This window comes from Eulemur rufifrons, chromosome 12 (assembly GCF_041146395.1).
Source record: "Eulemur rufifrons isolate Redbay chromosome 12, OSU_ERuf_1, whole genome shotgun sequence".
Classification (NCBI taxonomy): domain Eukaryota; kingdom Metazoa; phylum Chordata; class Mammalia; order Primates; family Lemuridae; genus Eulemur; species Eulemur rufifrons.
In genome coordinates this window covers 23,904,164-23,927,366 of record NC_090994.1, presented here as the reverse complement: position 1 = coordinate 23,927,366, position 23,203 = coordinate 23,904,164, and the positions used below count along the sequence as shown (strand labels likewise).

At 34.5% G+C, this 23,203-nt stretch overlaps 1 protein-coding gene across 1 annotated transcript in view; it reads left to right on the top strand.

Moving 5' to 3' along the window:
• The first annotated feature begins 1,602 nt into the window (after positions 1-1,602).
• Positions 1,603-23,203, top strand: part of LOC138393675 (disintegrin and metalloproteinase domain-containing protein 2-like) — a 92,884-nt gene continuing 71,283 nt past the window's right edge. The window contains exons 1-5 of the mRNA XM_069485054.1: positions 1,603-1,753; positions 2,415-2,825; positions 3,051-3,127; positions 7,005-7,060; positions 14,694-14,772. Of these exons, the coding sequence (XP_069341155.1) occupies positions 1,603-1,753; positions 2,415-2,825; positions 3,051-3,127; positions 7,005-7,060; positions 14,694-14,772 (774 nt within the window). The remainder of the gene's footprint in view (positions 1,754-2,414; positions 2,826-3,050; positions 3,128-7,004; positions 7,061-14,693; positions 14,773-23,203) is intronic.

Sequence of the window (23,203 nt, the reverse complement as noted above, 5' to 3'; positions counted from 1 at the left end):
TTTTAAACTCTATTATCTAACCTGACCTAATTGACATATAAGGATGTCAACTCACATCTAAGGATACAACCCACAACTAAACACTACACATTCTTTTAAAGTTTACCTAGAATATTCACTATAATGGACAGTCTAATGGGCAGTGAATCTTCTCTCAGTGAATTTCAATGACTTGAAATCATTCAGAATATAATCTCTGACCACAATAGAATTAAGTTAGATATCAATAATAAAAAAGTAATTAGAACAATCAAATATATGGAATCTAAATAACACACCACTAAGCACTCAGGGAAAAAAGAAATCATGATGGAAATTACAAAATGTTATACCTTCCACACTAATGAAAATAAAGTATATCAAAATAAAATACATAAAAATACAACAATGAAGTTAAAGCAGGGAATAGGTAGAAATATATAGTTTCAAATGCATATTTTAGACATAAGAAAGGTTTAAAAATGAATAATATAAACTTTCAATCTTAGAAGCTAGAACAAATTACATCCAAAGTAAAAAAAAAAAAAAGGTTATGAACACAAGAACAAAAATCAAAACAGAAAAAAAAAACATATAATAGAAAAAAATAAAGAAATCCAAAACTGAGTACTTTTAAAAGATAATAAAAACAATAAACTCCAAAAACTACTGACCTTGAATAAAGAATTATCCATATTGAGAATGAAAAAACATCTACAGATGTTACAGACCTTAAAATGATGATAGAAGAAACGAGGGTGTTTTGAACAACTTTTACCTATACATTCAACAACTCAGAAGAAATGGACAGATTTCTTAAGAAACAAAACTTTTTCAAACAAATGCAAGGAGAAAGAATATCTAAATATTTTAAAGAAATTAAGAACCATTAGTAGATAAACCATCTCATAAAGAAAACTCCAGATCCTAATTGCTCCAGTTCTAAATGCTATTAATGAAAAACATTAAAGGAAGAAATATTCACAGTATTACATTAACTATTTCAAAGAATATAGAAAAGGATGCCATTTCTTTTGTGAGGCCAGCATATCTCTCAAACAAAAATTGGCAATCTCATTACAAGAAAATTACAAATTTCTCATTAATATGGATGCAAAATTTTGCTTAGGAAAAGCAAAATATCATCAAATCACACCAGCAAAATATAACATATCATGATCAGATAGCATGTATTCTGGGAATACCAGTTTGTTTCAACACTGGAAAATCAATAATTTTAATTAATAACTAACAAAAATGTAGAAAACTATATGATGACATCATTTGTGCAGAAAATGTATACGATAAAATTCAACATCCATGATGAAATACATTCCATGACAATGCAAAAATATTTGGAATAAAATAAAATTTCTGATATGACTAATTGTATATACAAAAATCTATTAAAAGTGAAAAAACAAGCCCCAGCACACAAGATGTTTGCAATCATTATATCCAACAAAGTAGTCATATCCTGAATACATTAACAGGTTCTAAACATAAGAAAGAGACAAGGCAACCCAATTAGAAAATTGACCAAAGTCTCAAACAGGCATTTACCAAAGAATCTAAATGAAATGGCAATAAACTGATAATTTTTGCTAAGGTTCATTAACCACCATGAAAATTCAAATTAAAATCAAAATGCAGGACCTCTACGGGTCCACCAAAATGACCAAAATGAGAGAGAGAGAGAAGGAGAGAGAGCAAACAGGCACAGGCACTGATATGGAGGAACTGGATGGAACTCTCATACACTTCTGGTGGGAGGGTAAATTAGTACCACAATCCTGGAAAACTCTGGAATTACCTAGTAAGTCATCCCTGTGATCCAGCAACTTCATTCTAGAAATATACCCAATAGAAATCCCTGCGTATGTACACCAAAAGGCATGTACGGGAATTTTTATAGCCAAATATTGTTTTAATAGCTGGAACTATACACAAATCAGTGTTCATCAATAGCACAATGGAAAAACAAATGATGTTATATTTATTCAATGTGTAATATACAGCAATGAGGAAAACACAAACCTATTGCCATGGATGGACCTTACCATCATCATATTAAAAGAATGCAAACATGAAAGAGTGCATGGTCACTGGTTCTATTTGTGCAAAGTCCAAGGGCAGACAAAAACTAACCTGTGGCTGTCAGAGGTCACGATTGGGGGGGGAGGCGGGGGGCAGTCTGGGGGCTCTGGTTGCTCTACTTTACTTCTTCAGCCGGGTACTAATTACACTGGTTTGTTCACTTGAATACTGATTGCGCTGTGCATGTATTATTGATTTTGTGTTCAATGAAAAGTTCATTTAAGAAGTGCTTATGAGTCTTCCTGTTCCTCAGCTGTCTTTTTGCTTCTGACTTTTGGAAGTGATTCTGCTTTTCTTTTATTTCTTTTTTTTTTTTTAAAGCCTCAGATAATCGTCAGGTCTAAGGGAGTCCTGCAGTCTTTGTCCTGCAAGACTGCGACAGACGTGGGGACGTGGGGGCCGCGACCTCCGCGTCCCTGAGCGCGCGGCACCCAGCCTCGCCGCCGGCGCGGTCACGGTCACACTCCTGCAGGTGGGCGGCCAGGTGGGCGTCACCTCGCGCTCCAACTGCTCCCCGGCGGGCCAACTGCCACTGCCCGGCGGGGACCGCGACGTGGAGCCATGTTGCGTGTCCTGTTTCTGCTGGGCGGGCTCGGCCGGCTCAGCTGGCTCTGGACGGGCCAGAGTAAGTCCCGACCCTCCTCCGCCCTCCCCGCTCCGGCCTTTCGGGAGCCGAGACGGGAGTTTAGGGGGACCCAGGGCTCGGGCCTGCGGACCCGCGGTTATAGCAGATCGCGCCCCCACCCAATGTTCCTGAAGCAATATACCTCTTTTCCCTCTAAAACCAAACCAAAACAAGACCAGACAAAAAATCCGCAACTCTTGCAATGCCTAGAAAGAAACGGGAGTTGAGGGTATTTGAAAAGGTGGTAAAAATGAGAGGAGCGGTGGCGTCTAGAATACAGATAACGCATTTAGATGAGAAAACTAAAGGCGATGGGTATTGCTCTCATAAAACATTTTGCAAATTGCAGATTCTGAAAGACTACTTGTGGAAATTACAGTTCCAGTGAAAACACATTCAGTGGTCCGTGAAGGGATTGAAGTGGAGGTAAATAACCATTAACATTGTTCACGATTTAAAAATTATGTAAATAATTTGACCCTGAGAACTTAACCTGCTGCCACTTTTATCCATGCACACTTGCTGAATTTTTTTTATTTATACCCAATATTTCTTGAGTGGAAAATCCCTTTTGAAAATGAGCCAAGATTTACAATGTTGCATAGAAATAAAGGATGCAGTGATGCTGGATGTCAAAACTCCCTACAAAAAGTCCCTACGTCTAAATGTTTCCTTCCTGGATGTCTTTGAATAATTACTGGCTTGATTCATTTGGAAATTTTCACTCACCCACCACGGTATATTTTGGGAAATATTTTTTTGATGAGTAAGCCTAGAGCTTCCTTTTATGGGGTAATGATCATCTGACTTAATGATGTGTTATATTAATGATTTTTTCCATCTTTATTGCAAATACGTTAATGATTAAGACTTCTTTTCATGTTGTTTTAGTTCATCTTAGTTCAGGATGACTCCCCCTCCCCTTTTTTTCTTTGAATTAAAAAACTTCTTGTCTTTTTTACTAAGTTCTAGAATCATTTCTGAAGAATTGAGATGTTTCTTGAGACATCGTACCTTAATTTTTCTTTTTGGTTGGGTAGAAGATATTCTGGTAATTTAAATGCAAATATTTCCTTAGCAATTATCTACTTGTCACCTTAATACTGAGATTACAGGCTAAATTTTTTTAAAGAAATGCATGTTTATTTATAAAACTTTATTTAAATAGAAGAAAAGGATGAGGCTTTTAACAGTATTTTAAGAGAGTTTTTTAATTACAAAATTATTACGGAGATACTACCTGAATTAGAAAATAAACACAGAATCTTCAAACTGGAATCACCTGACTCTTTTAAGACAGTGATTTGCCATAAGCAAAGTAAAAAAGAAAAAACACCCATCTTCAACTGTCAAGTTCACGAGGGAAAAAATTGTCAATTTTGTTAATGTCTGTATCCCCCTTGCCTAGAATAGTGCAAATATGTAGTAAGGAATTAAGAATATTTTTTGGATCAATGAGGCAATTATACTTACTGATTCAACAGATACTGCAGATATAATATGAAACAATATTTCTTTAAAAATAATTAATAAATAAAGAATATAAATTATAAGAAGAGAAGATTCAACCTAAAAAGACTAGAAGATTTTTTTTTTTAAGTACCTGAATGGAACTTTCAAAAATGGAAAGTACAGTATGAAAATATAAAAGTCAAGAATTAACAGATCAGAGATAGCTGAAAAGACTAAATGATGAAACACGTAAAAGGCTAAGGGACAAGGAGGGTAGAATTAGAAGCTTAATATAGAATAATTGGCATTCCTGAAGGAGAGAGAAAAAAGGGGCAAAAAAGGTAATATTGAGCATATATTAACTGAAAAATGATTTTAAAAAATTGAATCTTCTGGTCAGGTATCACAAATCCAAGGCAGAATAAATAAAAGTCAACTAACACCTTGGCATATCAGTGAAATACAGAATATCAAACCAAATGAAATGCCTTAAAGACAATCATGAATGAAAGAAAGAATATCTGTCCTGAAGTGATAAATGCACTAAGAGTAGACCTCTCAAAATCAACAGCAGGAATGAGAAAAAGTTGAAATAAGAGCTTCTATTTTCTGACTTTAAATAAATTTGATTATAGAATCATTTACTCAAATAAAATATCCTTCAGCAATTACCATATACTGTATTAACAATTTCCAGGCTGGGCGCGGTGGCTCACGCCTGTAATCCTAGCACTCTGGGAGGCCGAGGTGGGTGGATTGCTCAAGGTCAAGAGTTCGAGACCAGCCTGAGCGAGACCCCGTCTCTACTAAAAATAGAAAGACATTATATGGACACCTAAAAATCTATATAGAAAAAATTAGCCGGGCATAGTGGCGCATGCCTGTAGTCCCAGCTACTCGGGAGGCTGAGGCAGTAGGATCGCTTAAGCCCAGGAGTTTGAGGTTGCTGTGAGCTAAGCTGACGCCACGGCACTCACTCTAGCCTGGGCAACAAAGTGAGACTCTGTCTCAACAAAAAAAAAAAAAAAAAAAAAAAAAAAACAATTTCCAGATTAAAAGAGGAGAAAATAATTAAAACAATGTACTTCAGTAGGTAGAAATTGAAACTAGGACAAACTAACATACAAGCAGGATTTGTTGAAAAAGTGGTGAATATGTATAACAAAACACATTGAAATATAAAATTGTAATAGTCACCATTAAAATAATAGAAAGTGTGTATAAATCTCAATCTAGTAGGGAATAATACTAAAGTTTAAATTTAAATTAATTGATATTTAATTAAATTAATTGATTTTAATTGATTAAATATATTAGAAAACAGAGATATTCAGAATTGGATTTAAGAATATGACTATAAGAGACATACCTTAATTATAAAGAAATGAGAAGACTGAACACAAAATAAGAAAAATTACACAAAGCAAACAGTAAACAACACTTAGCTTGTATAGCCATACTTCCATCAAGCAAAAATGGTCTTTAAGGCAACACAGAATAAAAACATAAAAGACTATTAACAGAGATGAAAAAGTGGATATAGTGAGATACAGAGGAGAAATAAATCCAAAGCTACAATGTACAACATGAGTACTATAGTTAATAATGGTGTATTGTATTTAGAATTTTTGCTAAATGAGATTATAGCTACTCTTGCCACAAATAGAAAACATAGTGAAAACATAGTTATGTGAGATAACAGATATGTTAATTTGTTTCACTATAGTAATTATTTTACTATATATGTATAACATCATGTTGTATACCTCAAATATACGCAATAAAATTTATTTAAAAACAGAAATTCAAATGCCTTTTAAGAAATATACATAAAGTTGAAATATTGAAAGCTTTCCTCTAGAGGTCAAGAAAGAGACAAGGATGCTCACTATTTTTTTTTTCTACTTACCATTGTCCTGGAAGTACTAGCCAATGCAATAAAGAAAGAAAACAACAAAAATATCAAATAGGCATAATAATTGTAGGGGAAAAAATAACTCTATCATTATTTTCAGATAAAATAATTGTATGCACAATAAAATTCAAAATAAATTAGAGATAATTAGAATTAATACAATAATTTAGCTAATTCTCTGAAAACAAGATTGAGATACAAAAATCAGGAGTTTTCTATTCTGGCAAACAAAAAAATGTGAAATGTAATTTTAAAAAGATATAATTTCTACTACATAAAAATCTAAATGTAAATAAATATAACAAAGAAAAGAAAAACCTCCTCACTGAGGAAAATAAAACAAGGTGAAAGAAAATAATGAATAGAGGTATTGCGCGCTCTTAGATTGGAAGGTCCAACAATGCAAAGATGTCAAAACTCTGCAAATTGACCTCTAGAGACTAAATTGTCCATTTGTCAGATACTATTTTTTAATCTTCATATTAATAAAATAAATTAATGGGTATTGGAACAAATTTTGTAAAACCAATAAATATTATATATTATATTCTGTTAATTCTTTGTTCTACTATATATATTTCTAGTTAGCAATTTAGTTATATTCTATCTAATTTAAGCATAAGTTTTGCAGTGGCCTCACTCGTTATTAAGCTAACACAATTATTGGATAAAAGCAATCCATTTTTAAGATTCCGTTTTATTGGATAAGTTTAAAAATTAACAAATAAGAAATTACACAAGTTCTTTCATCCATTTTTTTATTATGAAAGCTGACATTTTAATATAAAATTTTATTAAAATAAATCCACATTAAATTCTAAATTTTTCTCTTTTTATTGTATTATTGTATTTTACAATGTAATTATTAATGTAAAATGGTGGTTATCCTAACATTTTTCTCATTTTTGTTGCATTTTTAATGTATTCTTCTGCCAGGTATCCTACAAAATTGTAATTGAAGGAAAGACATTTATTCTGAACCTAATGCAAAAGTAGGTGATCCTCATTATTTTATCAACTATCTTTGTTCTATTTATAATTATTGTTTGTAATTATCTAGAATGTAATTATTTGGCATTCAAAAATGTTCATACTTATTTTTCTTGTGTTTATTATTTTACACTTAAGAGTCTATGCAGTAAATATTTATAACTTGAATTCACAGTGTATGTTCCCATCTTCCTGGTTCCCAGTAGCTCCAGATTTCTATTTGGTGATCTAAGAGGTTTCATGGAGGATGAATTTTGATAATTTTATCTTTCTTAAAACATAAATATGCCATGGCGTGTTTTTAAGTTTCCTTATCTTCAACTTTTATTTCAAAGATCATAGCAGATTCTTGTTATGTGAGAAGATAGATATGCTAATATTTAATAACATGAATCATGAAAAATTTGTAATTAGTTTACATACCCTGTTACAACGTATTAAGGACTTAAATTATAATGGTAATTAACCAAACTCAATCCCATGCCAATTGAGGAATTTGAGAAAAACAAGCACAACATACTAAGGAATAAAGACAAGTCAAAATTTAAATGATCCAGGCTGGGCGCGGTGGCTCATGCCTGTAATCTTAGCACTTTGGGAGGCCGAGGCAGGTGGATTGTTTGAGCTCAGGAGTTTGAGACCAGCCTGAGCAAGAGCGAGAGCGAGACCCCCCCCCCCCGTCTCTACTAAAAATAGAAAGAAATGATCTGGACGTCTAAAAATATATAGAAAAAAATTAGCCGGGCATGGTGGCACATGCCTGTAGTCCCAGCTACTAGAGAGGCTGAGGCAGGAGGATCACTTGAGCCCAGGAGTTTAAGGTTGCTGTGAGCTAGGCAGATGCCACGGCACTCTAGCCTGGGCAAAAGAGTGACACTCTGTCTCAAAAAAAAAAAAAAATTTAAATGATCCACTTCCAAGTGATAAGAATAGACTGCGAAAAATAATGAAAGACAGAGCTTGCAAGTGAAATTACCAAATCAATACACAAATAAGAAATACATCTGCATCATTTCTAGAATTCCTAGCTGCAATCCTAAAATTTTATACATCGTAAACTGTAGAAAATATTTTCTATAAGATGGATGGTACCAGTTTGAAGCCATGTATAAAAAACTGACTCAAAATTACTTCTTCCTGTAAAAGAGAAATGCTGCATTTTTGCAAGATATACATAGGGAAGATCCAGATAGAATCTCACAAACAGCTGCCACTTTGGAATGCCAAGTGAAGGGCCTGAGAGAAAGCCAGTGATCAGGACTAAAGCATTTTATGAATAACTTTCTCCATCACAAATATATTTATGATTTTTATTATAGATTGAAATGTATAAAGTATAATTGGTTAGAAATATAAGAAGACCTGAATTAAAATGCAATCATAGAATCTCTCTTAAGCTCCATCTTTTTTGTAGTAGGAAACATGGTATAGAATATGTAATAAAATTAATGGTGATTAATATGATTGATGAATCACATATTATATACCTTACAAATAATGTGGTTCTTCTCTTGCACACGAGCAGTCAAAATGCATATGAATAAAAATAATCATATACTAAAACAAAAGTTTATTCTTTTGAATAGTAATCACATTATTGGTGACCAGAACAATAAAGTTAGAACATAATTACAAATGCTTAATCAAAGAAGCCCCAGCTATTTGCAAATTCAATAGTGGTCACCAAATAACCCTTGGCTCAATAAAATTCAAAACATTATTGCAAAATATCAATAAAGTAACAACAAATAAAATGTTATAAATCAAACATTTCAGATATGAATGACCAAATCTGTAGTAAAAGTAAAATGCAAGTATTTCACTGTTTTTATATTTTACATGCAATTGATGAGAGTAAAGTGAGTAATATTGGGGAGTCCCTGCTGGTGGAGTAATGAAGCCTTCAGTGACCATTGTTATTGGTCTCCCTCAAGCCCTCTCAGCCCCTATCCAAGGTATCTTGGTAGCTGGTTAGTTTCAGATTTGGCCAATAGTTTATATACAAACAGGATGACAGTGCATTCACTCTCAACAGACTATGAGCCCTGGGTTATGTTCCAGGAATGAGCTCTACTTGCTTTTGATATAGTATCTTTTTATTAATTATTTGATTGCATTTATTTATAGTTTATTTAGGATTATTTTACCTTTTTTTTTTTTTTTTTTTTGGAGACAGAGTCTTGCTCTGTTGCCCGGGCTAGAGTGCCGTGGCATCTGCCTAGCTCACAGCAACCTCAAACTCCTGAGCTCAAGCAATCCTTCTGCATCAGCCTCCCAAGCAGCTGGGACTACAGACATTCGCCACCATGCCTGGCTAATTTTTTCTATATATTTTTAGTTGTCCATATAATTTCTTTCCAATTTTAGTAGAGACGGGCTGGTCTTGAGCTCAGGCTGGTCTTGATCTCCTGACCTAGAGCGATCCTCCGGCCTCGGCCTCCCAGAGTGCTAGGATTACAGGCATGAGCCACCGTGCCCGGCTGGATTATTTTACTTTTGATTTTAGTTAAAACACTGGTTTGCACAAATGAAAGGACTCATGAAGGATGTATTATAATAATAACATAGACTTATTACAGAAAAGATACACTGCAAAAGTAGGAACAAGGAAGTACCGGGCAAGATTAGGCAAGGCTCATGTTTGCACCAGAGGTGCAATGTCTCCAAATCACCAGCAACCGAGATATCTACAAGATAGCGCATCCTCAGGAAACCCAAGGCACAAGTTCACTGACAGGTCTTCTCTACCCCATTAGTCAAGGACCTGGAAGCAGGTTATGTGACTAGGTAAAAATTACACAGACAATTAATCTATATTGTTTTAGTAAACAGTGTAGACAAGCGAATTCAGATGCTCAAGGGAGTTTTTGACTCTAAATAGAACATTATAAATAACTAGTTAGTATATTTTATTTCTATTTTGGCCCAGGGTCTGTGCCATGGCTCCAAGCTTCCCTGGATATAAGCACAGGCCTTCTGCAGACTAGCTGCGTGTCATCCTGTCATTGCAGCCCATACTGGTCTTTTCTTCTTATGTCCCAGGGGAATGACTTGAGGGGGACCCATTCTTTTTATCTGAAATGTTGAGTGTTTCATAGTACTCACCTGTGAAACCAGCTGCACCTACAGTTTCCTTGTTGTGAAACTCTTTTGACTATTGATTTTATTCGAATAAAGGTTTTATGAATATGCAGATTTTCTACATCTTGAGTCCATCTTCATGCATTATGAGTTTTTCTAGATATCACTCCATTTTAATTTAGCACTTCAATTTAAGTCACATGGTTGTTTATAGTATCTTATTTTTAAGACTAGGAATTTTGATGTCATTTTCCCTCTTGCATTCTAGTATTAGCTATTCTTGCTTTTCTTATTTTTGACAAATCTCACTATATCTTTGTCAATTTAATTACTTTTTTCCATGAACTAATTTTTTAGTTGAATATCTATGTGATTTTTGTATTACTGATTTGCTTTTAATTTCTTTGTGTTTATTTTTATCTTTGTTTATAAATTCCTCAAATGAATTCTAAGTTGATTACTTATCAACCATTTTTATTTTATACTTTAAGAATTTAAGGCTAACTTTTTTCTGTAAATACTGCTTAGCTACACCTCATGTCTTTGGATATGTAGAATTTTCTTTAGCTTACCCTTAGCAAACACTTTCTAACTTACACCTCTTCTTTGGCCTATTTCATTGTATTTTTTATTATCACTATGTGTGGCATGTCCCACTTATTATTTCTTATAATAATTAGACAATAATGTTTTATCACAAAATAGTTTCTGATTTTAATCTTTTAAAGGTCTTTGGCTCCTGCTTTGTGATGTAATGTATATTCACTTTCTATACATGTTCTGTATGTACTTGAAAATGGCATGTGTTCTGCAATTACTTGCTGAAATTCTTTTTCAGTCAAGTCATAAAATTCTTCCATATCCAGATTTTCTACATTTTCTGTTACTTAGTAATATACATGGGTTAAAATCTTCCACAATAATTCCAAATTGACTAGTTTCCTTACATTTTTTAAATTGAAAATTATATATTTTGAGATTGTTTTAATATGCATAAAAGTAAAATAGCTTTAACTTTCTAATGAATAAAATTTTAAGTAAATAAAATTTCATTATGAAGTGACTATTTTCTAGTAATTTGTTTGCTTTAAATTTTAATTTGTCTGATTTATATATAGTTAAAATGTCTTTTTTTTGTTTAGTATTTGCAAGCTATATTTTCCTATAATTTTCTTCCAACATTTTAATCTGTATTTTTTTAAATCAGTATGAAATTTTTTATTTAATTCAGTCCAAAATATCATTTTTGCTTTGTAATATTGCTTTTTTATATTTTAAAAGAAATCATTTTCTATATATAGTCATGAATCCTAGATACTATTAATATATTTTTTCTAATGGTTTTTATTGTTGTCACTTTAATATTTAGATCTACATTTCCTCCAGAATTGATATTTATATATTGTGTGAGCACAGGAGTGAAGCTTCAATTTTTTTTCATATTAGCATACAATGGACCCGTTATGTTTTTGAAAAAGTGAACTTTCTTCAATGCACTGTAATCTTTGTCATAAATTAAATGGCCATATATGAAGGAGTCTCTTTCTGAACTCTTCATTCTCCTCTGTTTGTTTATATTCTTATTTTTAAACACTGTTTATCTACATGAATATCATTCATTATTAATTATTATGGCTTTATAATAAGTATTGATAACCAGCCTTGTTCTTCAATTTTAAGATGTCTCTTCTTGATCTTTTGAATTTTTATGTGAATTTTGGAATCCTAATTTTTGTTCTGTTGTCCCTTTTGTTTTATTAATATATTCCTCTTTTTCCTTCATTGCCTCTAGTTGATTGAATCTGTTGATCTATATTATACCATTATTCCTCAATTAAATTCTTTGTTACATATCCTTTTACTATTCTTTCAGTAACTTCTCTATATTAACATATTAACTCTTTAACTATTGAATCTAATACAAATTATTCCTTTTACCAGTTACCATACATTGTTAGATCCCTAAGTCTTTAATTCCACTGACCCTATTCTACCGTTTCATTATGTTTTCATACATTATAATCTCATATACTTTTAAACCCCAATGAGACATTACTGTTACATTTTGTAAGGTCAATATTCCTTCACATATGACCAAAATTTACCAATTCTGGTGCCTTTCACTTTTCCCTACAATTCCACGTTTCTGTCTACAGTTAATTTTAATATGTCTCAGCAATTTTCAAGATATTTCTGTTGCAGGACTGCTTGTTTTTAATTGTATGTGTTTTAATTTGTCATTAAATCTTTACTTCTTCCCATTCTTTTCCCACCACGGCTTTATGAAGGTATAATCGACAAATAAAAATTGTATATATTTACAACTTACAACGTGATTTTTTTATGTGCATACATTGTGAAATGATTCTATCAAGCTAATTAACATATCCATCACCTCAAATACTTATCATTTTCTTGTGGTAAGAATACTTGATATCTAACTCCTTAGTGTAATACATTATTATTAACTACATTCATCATCCCTAATTGAAAATTTGTACATTTTCACCATCTACCCATTTCCTCACATCCAGCCTGAAACAGCCACCATTCTACTCTCTGTTTCTATGAGTTTGAACTTTTTAGAGTCTGCATGTGAGATCATGCAATGTTTATTTATTTCTCTGATATATATTATGTTCCACTGGTCTGTCTGTTTTTATACCAGTATTATGTTGTTTTGGTTATTATATTAATAACTTAGCACCTTATTTTGAAGTCAGTCAGTCTGACTCCTCGAGCTGTGTTTTTCTTGATCAAGTTTGTTTTGGCTATTTGGGTGAATTTAACCAAGTAGGTAAAAGATTTGTACACTGAAAAGTATGAAATGTTGGTGAAAGAGTTGAAGAAGATACCAAATAAATAGACATATAAACCATATTCATGGATTGGAAGAATTAATATTGTTAAAATCTCCATAATACCCAAAACAGTCTACAGATTCAATACAATCCCTATCAAAATTCTAATGACGTTTGTTACAGATATAGAAAAAGTAACCAGGAAATTCATGTGTAACCACTTAACCATATTCTTAAAAAATATTTGCTAGAATAAATTCTAGAATGTCTTTTAAGAAATGTTCTTAGCCTATTTCAAATTATCATTCCATTGTCTTCTGGCTTTTTTCATTTCTATTGATGAGGTAGCTGTCAGGATTATTTCTGGTTCTTCAAAGGTAATGTCTTTTTTTTTCTCTTGATACTTTGAAGAATTTTATCTTGATTTTCATTAGTCTTGTTTTTCTGATGGTATATATTACATATATATATATAATTTTTCCTTGCCTTTACCTACTTGAATTATATACATCTTCTTAATACTGTGTCATCAATTTTGACAAAAAAATTTGCTCTGATTTTCAGAGATTTTAAGCTTGGGTCTTCATGCGACTTTGAAAAATGGTTTTACAGGGAGAAAAGCTATGTATTTGACATACCTCAAGTGTTTGTTGTTTGCATTCAAGTCCTACATTATGATCAGAAGTTCTGCTTCTTTCTAAATTTCCTAGCGGTGGCTTTCTCCTTGGGTCAAATCTGGGTATGTGGCTTCTTCCTTTCTTTGCCAAGAAGCAGAGGCCTTAGATCACTAGCTAGTTCTCTTCACAGGTCTTTCAACTCAGAATCTGTGTGTTCTCTAGAGCCCCCCCCCCCCCCCACCACTATGAGTCATTTTCTTTTTCTAACCATAAGAATGCAAAAACTTTGTTCTGCTTGTCAATGAATTTTGGTCTGGATCTTTCACCTTTTACGTCAACAAATCTAGACTGCCATGGCAGTCATAAAGGCTTATAGCTACCTGGAAAATTATGCTGAGACACATACACCTACCCTTTCTCCTTATGGAGACTTTTTAGCATATTCTTCCCATATTTACAAATAAAATATTTTAATGTGAGATCACCATATGATTTGTTGTATTTAGGTTCTATTAGTTCAATACCTGTTGACCATTTGCTATTTTCCAGATATTCAGTGCTTGGGATACACTTGTAAACAAAATAGATACAAATCTCTGACTTTATTTTATCATCAGATGAGACTAATAATGATATAATAAATAAATGGAGTAGGAAGAATGTTAGAAGGTGATATATGCTTGGGCAAATACAGAGCAAACTTAGAGTATGGTTTATAAATCCTATGCTTTGGTGATTGAAAAAGCTGAATTTTTAAATAAATTTGCCAAGATAGGCCTCACTGAGATGTTGATATATATGCAAAGACTTGAAGTTGATGAGACAATGAACTGTGTTGGGTAACAGGGAACATCCCAGGAAGGGGCAACAACTGGTGCAAATACCCCAAGGCAAAAGCTTTCCTATTGTCTTTGAAAAACAGTGTGACAATAGAGTGAGTGAAGCAAGATCTCAAAACTAGAAATTTTAAGTAACATTTAAAACAAAATTCATACATTCAAAAAAATCTCTCTGTGTTTCACTCTCTCTTTACGCTAAGCTACCTATCTATAATTAATACAGTAAATATTTTTTCCAAAATAAATGTTTAAGGAACAAATTTGTCCATTAAATACTTTTTAATCTTTATTTTACAGAACTTTTTTACCCTATAATTTTAGAGTTTATGGTTATAATGGCACAGAAATTATGAAACCTCTTAAGGAAGAGTTTCAGGTATGTCTTTTTATTGTCTGTTTACTTTTGTCTTGTGAGCTTCTATGATCACCTTATTTAGGGATCACATGTTATCAGAGTACACAGGTTGGGGTTATGCTTTGTTTTGGTATTAATTCAATCATTGCTTTCTGATATATACTGAGTTAACCGCATTAAACAGATGGTTAACGAAACCAGATATGATTGTGATGTTTCTAAATGTTTTGTTTCATGTTGATGTAAGGGTATGTGCTTATGTGCCTGAGACAATAGAGGTGGGATATGTTGTGAAATACAATGACAAAATATGATTTGAATCAGGAAAGCTAAATTTGGGAATGAAAGGAGAATTCAAAGTCTTCTCTGAAGTAGACTCATGACCAAATAAGTACACATGAAGTTTCACATCCATTTAGAAGTATGTAAAATTTTCATATATTTGGAACATCTGGCACTTCATTTAATAATGTCTGCAATTTGTTGTAAAAAATGAAGTGCAACTAAAAACCCATGCCTGAAATGTTCTTTTAACCTTTGCCCTACCTACCAATTTCTGTTGTTTTTTCCATTTGTATTCTTGATTTCTGTATAGTGCATCAATCAAATACTCTGAAATTAGTTTTATATAGGCCTTAGTGTAAGATATTAATGGAAAAAAAGAATAGATATGGTCAGTTGTTTTAATTTGATCTTTGTGCTACAGAGTAGACAAATATATGTGAGTCAGTAAGTTACAGTTTCAGAAAATACATAAATAACACATACTGTCAAACAGTGTTATACACACAAATGTATATATGTATATGTGTGTGTGCATGAGAATGATTCTTCCTCATCAGATTGAAGACAGAGAGAGAGGAACAGAGTGATAATCAGACACAAAGAGATAAAAGAGGCCACAATATCCCACACCAGAATTTTTTTTATCATTCAAGCATACCTTACTCTGCTTCCTACATCCCAGGAAGCAACCATGGGAGACAAATGTACAGTTAAAAAGACAAAGCCCAAAATGCTTCATTAATATCATAAATGTGGTAAGTTGTTGAATGTTAATCTCAAATGTAAGGATAATATGTTTCCATGCAGATAATGTTTACCAATTTCTCAGACCTATCTCCAGCCTAGGAAAAATTTCATTAAATTTGGTCAAAAATAGGTATATTCATTGAATTATTTATTTTTTTATAAAGTTCAAAAATGTTTATCATTTCTAAAGTCATATTGTCTTGGTAAAAAAAGAATCATCTATAAAAAAAGAAAAAATCCCACTGGTTATGCATGGAAAAAAATTGTTCCCAGTGTCCAGAGCAGGACAAATATAAGCCTTTCATCATTTTCCTGGACCTTATGATCTCTCCAAGACAAAAAAAGAGATAGTCATCATGATTAAAAGGTAAAATTACTGGGATGACAAAATAATCTAAAATGTGTGTGCACATAAAACAGACCTTAAATTACAGGAGACATAAATAGACAGAAATGGAAGAATAGACAAATCATAATTATAATTGAAGATTTAAACATTCCTCTCCCAATGATTAATAAATGAAGTAGAAAGAAACTCAGGAAGTATGTCAGTGAGTTGAGCAGAACTATCAATCAACTTGATTTAATTGACATTTATAGAAGATTACACAACAGTAATAATGTACACATTCTTTTCAAGTGAAAATAGAATATTGAACAAGATATAGTGAAGGAAAACAGTGTAAGAAATGACAATGATGAAAATTGATGAAAATTTTAAAAACTACAGGAGAAAAATTGAGTAATAATATAAGCTTTTTGATTTCTCCAGTAAAGTTTTATCATATGCTGACTTAAAAATGATTTATTTATTCATTTCTAACTTTTGCAATATCATTCTATATATAAAGTTAGTATAATTTGCTGATTGTTCCACAGAATTAGAAATGTTATCAATCTGGATATTATAAATCACATTTGGAAAGAAGAAGACAAAATCTGGTGGAAAGTTAAAGATATTTATACCTTCATTTTATAATGTATGAGATATAACTCATAATAGGTGATGAAAATAGAAGCATAACCATTTTATACAAAATTATAAAATAAGACAGAAATAGAAATATGAGTATATTGAGTGAATGGAATATGGTTTGTGGGAAGTGGCTCAAATTAAAAGTTTAGGTGTCAAAGTAGGAGAATAAACTATAAAGCAAAGGCCAATAAAAATTCCAGCAGAAATTTACCAATGAAAACATTTTGATGGAATTAAAAATACTTCACTGGTGGACAGTGACATCAGCAAGATGGAGGAACAGAAATTCCCAAGCCCTTTTTTCTCCACAGAAACATTAATTTGGCAACATCCATGGACATGTTTCCTTTGTGAAAGCTACAGGATCCAGGAGGGAGATTGTGACACTGGTGGAGCACAAGACCAGGGAAGCTTCTTTGTTAAAGCCGGCCCATACCTCATACCCCAGTAGGAGGTCCACTGACCATGGACCTGGCTACAGAACTGAAGGCAGTTTGGCTCCATCCCCATTCTCACATGGATGTGGAAGCAGCTCCATCCATCCAGGGACATGGGCGGAAATCATGCCTGCCTGTGCCCCTGGTAGAAGGCACACTGACTCTGTGGACCTGAGTATAGTCCTACAAGCACCTCTGTCTGCCTGCAGATCCAGCTTTAGCCCCAAGTGCACACAAATCCCTTAGACAGGCTGGTTTTCCAGAGATAGTCCCATCTGGCTGTGTACATGGCAGAAGCCATGCCTGCCAATCACGGAACCAACAGCAGTCCCTGAAGCAGTCATCCTCAACTCACCATCCTAACAACAGCTCCAACAGACCAACCATAGACCATGCTTCAGCCCTGCCTATTCATGGGCAGAGTACCAACACCACCTGCCTATGGGCCTGATAGTCCAGCACAGGAATCCCACCAGCAAGTCTGCCCGTGGACTCTACCAGACAAATTGCCTATGGACCCTGCCATCTGACCAGCTCAGAACCTCTGACTGGGATGACTAGTGAAGGTCTATACCTGCTGAACCTAGTCTGTAAAAATTTGAGGAGGTGGCTGCTATTTCAAATGCACAGACACCAGTGCAATACTACAAGAATTATGAAAAATTAAGGAAAGTATGACACCAAGAAAATACTATTAATAATAAAGCTGTAGCAACTGGCTCTATAGAAATAGAGATTCATGAAATACTTAACAAAGAATTCAGAGTTATCATCTTAAAGAAGGTCAATGAGCTACCAGAGAACACAGATAGATAAATAAGCAACATCAAAAAAATGAACAAAGTAATAAGTTAAATAAAAAATAGAAACCATAGTGAGAAACCAAACAAATCATGGAGATAAAAAATACAATGAACTGAAAAATTCAACAGAGAACTTTGAAAGCAGAGTCTATCAAGTAGAAGAAAGAATCAATAAACATGAAAACAGGTCATTTCGAATTATCTAGTCAGAGGAACAGAAAGAAAAAATAAATGAAAAACAGTGAAGAAAGCCTACAAGACCCAAGGGAAACAATCAAATAAACCAGTAAACATTATGGAAGTTCTAAAAGGAGAATAAAGTGAGAAAGGGGCAGAAAGCTTATTTTAAAAATGGTTGAAAATTCCCCAAACCCACAGAAGAAATGGGCATTTAGATTTCTAAGCAGAAGCCTTGTAGACCAGTAGAGAGTGGAATAATATAGTCAAAGTGCTCAAAGTTTAAAAAAAAAAAAAAGACAAACAAGAATACTTTACCCAACATAACTGTTCCTTAATAATGAAGGCTAGGTAAAGACTTTCCCAGACAATAAAAACTGAGGGAGTGTGCCACCAATAGACCTGCCTTATAAAAAGTGTTAAAGGGAGTTCTTCATGTTGAAAAGAAGAGTTGCTTAACAACAACACAAAGCATATGAATTATCATCTGGGGACACTTACTTCTAGCCCAGAGAATGTGCTTAAGTATTGTTTATAAGGCAGAGCAGCTAAAAAAAAATTTTTCTCAGTTTTTGTTTATATGGAATGTCTTTATTTTGCTTTCATTTTTAAATATAGCTACACTGGATATAAGATCCTTATATAAGATTTTTTCATTTTTTACTTTTTGGTTTTTCATCTGTGGTCTTTGAGTATGTTAGCCAAGTGCCTCCTAAACTATTGTTTCTCCAGAGAAGTCAGCAGTTAATCTTTTTGGAGTTTCCTTTTATGAGTTTTTACTTCTTTTGCTTCTTTCAAGATTTTTTCCTTTGTCTTTCAGCATTTTTACTATAACATGTCTATGGATCTCTTTGCATTTATCCTACCTGGAGTTCATTGAGCTTTCTGGATATACAGGTTAATGTTTGTAGATAAATTTGAGAAATTTTTTGGTCATTTTTTTTCTTTGAATATTTTTTTTCTCCTCCTTTATCTTATCTCTTAGTACTTCTGTAAGAACATAAGTTTATGTTCTTAATGGTGTCCTACCTTTCTGTGAGACTCTTCATTTTTATTCACCATTTTTCCTTGCTGTTCTCTGAATTGCACAACCTCCATTTATCTACCCTTATGTTTGTTAATTCTTTCTTATAGCAGTTCGAATATACTCTAGTGAATTCTTCATTTCAGTTATTGTAGTTTTCAACTCCAGAATTTCTTTTAAATATAATGTATTATATATCTCCTTATTGATATTCTCCACGTAATGTGACATTGTCATCATATATCCATTTATATTTTTAAATTATGGTTTTCTCAATAATTCTTTCAACATAATTACAACGGATACTTCGATTTCATTTTCTTTTACATCCAATATCTTGTCACTCTCACAGTGTCTAAGTCTGTTTGGGCTGCTGCAACAAATTATGATAGATTGGGTCTCTTATAAACAACAGAAATGTATTCCTCACAATTCTGGAGACTAGAAAATCCAAAATCAAGGTGTGGGTAGATTCATTGTCTGGAAAGGGCCCACTTCATAGTTCACAGAGCTATTGTCTCACTTGAAAAGGGTGGAACTCTGGTTTCTTGGCTTCTTCAGACCCTTATAATAAAGGTATTTATGTCATTCATGAGGTCTTTACCCTCATATCCTAATCACCTCCCAAAGGCCCTACTTCCAGATCAGATTGCAGGTTAGGATTCTAAGAAATGAATTTTGGGGAGATACAACATTCAGTCTGTGGCAAACAGGGAGTTTCTATTATCTAATTGTTTTTCAATGAATAGCTCATACTTTTCTGTTTCTTTGCATTTCTGGTAGTTTTGGGGGGCAATTGATAATTTTAGATAATATATTTTAGCCAGTCCCTTTTGGGGACTTGTTATTTGCCTGTTTATTTGCTTAGTAACTGGCTGGATTATTTTTAGCGAAGTACATCACCCCTCCCCCAAACCTCCCAACACACACAGTAAGGCTTTCAGTTGCTTCCCTGGGAGATACAGTGCAATGTATACCCACAGTACCCTGTTGTGAAATGATTTGCCCATGTTTTCTTTGTCCTTTCCTCTAGCCACACTAACCTGTTAAACTCTGCTAATTGTTGGTTGATTGTTGTATTGTGTGAAACGATGCACTGGTACGGGGGTTCATGATGTGCTCAATAAAGATAGGGTCCCCTGGCAGAATGTGTTGCAAGAGATGAAAGAAACAGAGACACAGACACAGAAATAGTATTTAAAAGAGCGGGGAAATCAGGGGACCACCAGCACTCTGGTGCCAAGGTGGCAGTGACTGAAACCCAGCACTTGCTCTTTATACTCTTTTCCATGTTGCAAAATACAATGATCTCATGCAAAAAAATCATGGGATACAATGATCAAAGGTCTCAGGGCTCCCCCTCCAAATCACAATGTGTCCTAGCTAATTTGCTTCTCCTTTCTAGAAGAGAAAAACACATAATTCTTTAGTAGGTAGAACCCTTTTGATCAAGGTAAACTAACTAATTTTATCCCAAGCTCAAGCTATGTACATGGATATCAATCCTTAACTTCAGTAACTGCGACCCATTTGAACAAGGAGCAAAGAAACTACATGCTTTTCCACTGGAGACTGCTTTTACATTAACTGAGACATTGTCGAGAGAAAGGGAGAGAAGGAACTTGGGCCAATGTTCTAACAATGGAAGCCTTGAGACCCTTCTCCCGGGCTGACATATTGCAATCTACCTCTACAGCCATGAGAAGTTTTCATGTCAGGCCACTCCGTGGCTTTTCATGCATGAGACCCCTCAGGCTCTGAGGTTGGATCATGCTTTGCTGCACTCCCAGATCGCTGACATATGACCCCCACTAGGCAGTTAAGATCTGCCCTTATTTCAGGCTCCTGCTCAGGCAATTGCTTCACCTCCTCTCCTCTCACAGCCTCAGACACAGCGTCCCTGAGTGCCAGTGGCCTTAATCCCATCACACTGGGTCATAAATTGTTCTACAGTCTAATCCAAACAAATTTGGACTCCTTTTATCAAACAATTTCCTCGGTCAGTCTTTGCTATTTGTTCTGACCTCAAGAGATCTCCTCCCAGACATCTCCTTTCTATCAATCTCCCACAAATTAGCTAGCTGCCGTAGAGCCTATATATTCACTGAATCCATGAATCTTCTACCAGTTATTCCCTACCACGACCTCCACCAATTTTTAATGTGCCCTTAGGCTTGAATTTCTCTGTGCTCTGTGGCAAATAAAATCAGTTCATCTGAAAAGAGATTAGGTACTATTTGTTTGATGACCTGCTTCTAAGGCAAAATCTCTGCGCCAGGGGTGTGGAACTGTGCTATAGACTGAATGTTTATGTCCCTCCAAAATGTATATGTTGAAGCCCTGATCCCCAAAGTTATGGCATTTGGAGGTGGGCCTTTGGGAGATAATTAAGTCATGAGGGTGGAGCCCACATGAAAGAGATTAGTGTCCTGATAAGAAGATACAAGAAAGAGATGGTCTTCTCTTTGTCATGTGAGTATACAGCAATAAGGCAGATGTCTGCAAACCAGGAGGAGGGCCCTCACCAGATACCAAATTCACTGACACCTTGATCCTGGACTTCCCAGCCGCCAGAACTATGAGAAATAAATGTTTATTGTTTAAGACACCCAGTACATGATATTTTTTATAGCAGCCTGAACTGACTAAAACAAACTTGGAGTGGGAGCAGTGGCATATTTCATTCTGAGTGACACTCCTATCTTAGGATCTGGGTACTCAACAGAAAGGGTGGGCAATACCTTGACATCTCAGCTTACTTATCCTGGCATGAAATTACTGACTTATGAACCAGGGCAAGGATGATTGGGCAAGGCTGTGCTCCAGTGAGCACTCTGTTCCATGATGTTTCCCCCCAAAAAAGGGAGCCCCCATTTGAATGCACTGGTTCATAATTTAGCCTCAGTCACATATATCTGGGGCTATGGAGAGAAATGCCAATGTCCTACTCTTCCCATGGCAAAAGCCCTCCAGCTGGGCTAGCACAAGAGGGATCCCTGTGTTCTTGGCTGCACCAGTCTGGAATGGAATCTCTGCCTTGCCAAGCTGGGAGCGGGGAAGGAGAAAGTGGGTTTATCTCAAATACCAGCCCCTTTACCTTCCATATTGAATTTTTGTAAGTTTTCCTGAAGAGCTATTTCTTTATTTCCAGAAGATTTAAATTGATGATTTTCATCAGTTTCACTAGAGAGCAGAGTTGTGGAGTTCCTTATGCTGCCTTGGCAAAAATCAGTTTTCCATATTTTCATTTTTGAAGAAAAAGTTTACTGACTATATAATTCTGGATTCCCAGGGCTTTTTTTCTCTTTCAGCATTTTATGTCATTTCATTGTGTCATGGCCTCCAATACATATGATGATAAGACACCCATCGTTTGTACCATCATTCTTCTGGTATTTTGTTTTACTTTGGTTTCCTTCAAACTTTTTTTCTTAATTTTTGGTTTTCAACAGTTTATTATAATGTGATGAGGCAAAAGTTTATTTTTCTAATAAGAATAAACAAAGACCAAACAAATAAGAAAAGCAAAGGCGATTTATTCAGCACTTGCTATCACATAGCAGTCAGCCACTGTCACTTATATTTGGCAGAGACCCAAAGGCAGGCAGAGGAGTGGGAAGGCTTGAGAGTAGAAAAAAGGGAAGGCTTAAGGCAGTGGTCCTCAACGTTTTTGGCACCAGGGATCGGTTTCATGGAAGATAATTTTTCCATGGATGGGAATGGGGGTGGGAGAGGGGGAGGCAGCACTCAGGCAGTGATGGCGATGGGGAGCTGGAAACTTCGCTCACTCCCTGCACCCTGGGGTTTGGGGACTGCAGGCTTAAGGGATGCCCTGAGTAGACCCTGTTGGCATGGGGAAGCTGTAGGTGGAGTAAGTAGAGCATCCTATGCGATTGGTGCATACTTGGGTTTCTGATTGGTTGTTCTAAACTGGAAGCAGGGACAAAAATTAGGGAAACTGACAGTGATTGATCAAGTCCCGGCCATTTGGGACTGATTGTTA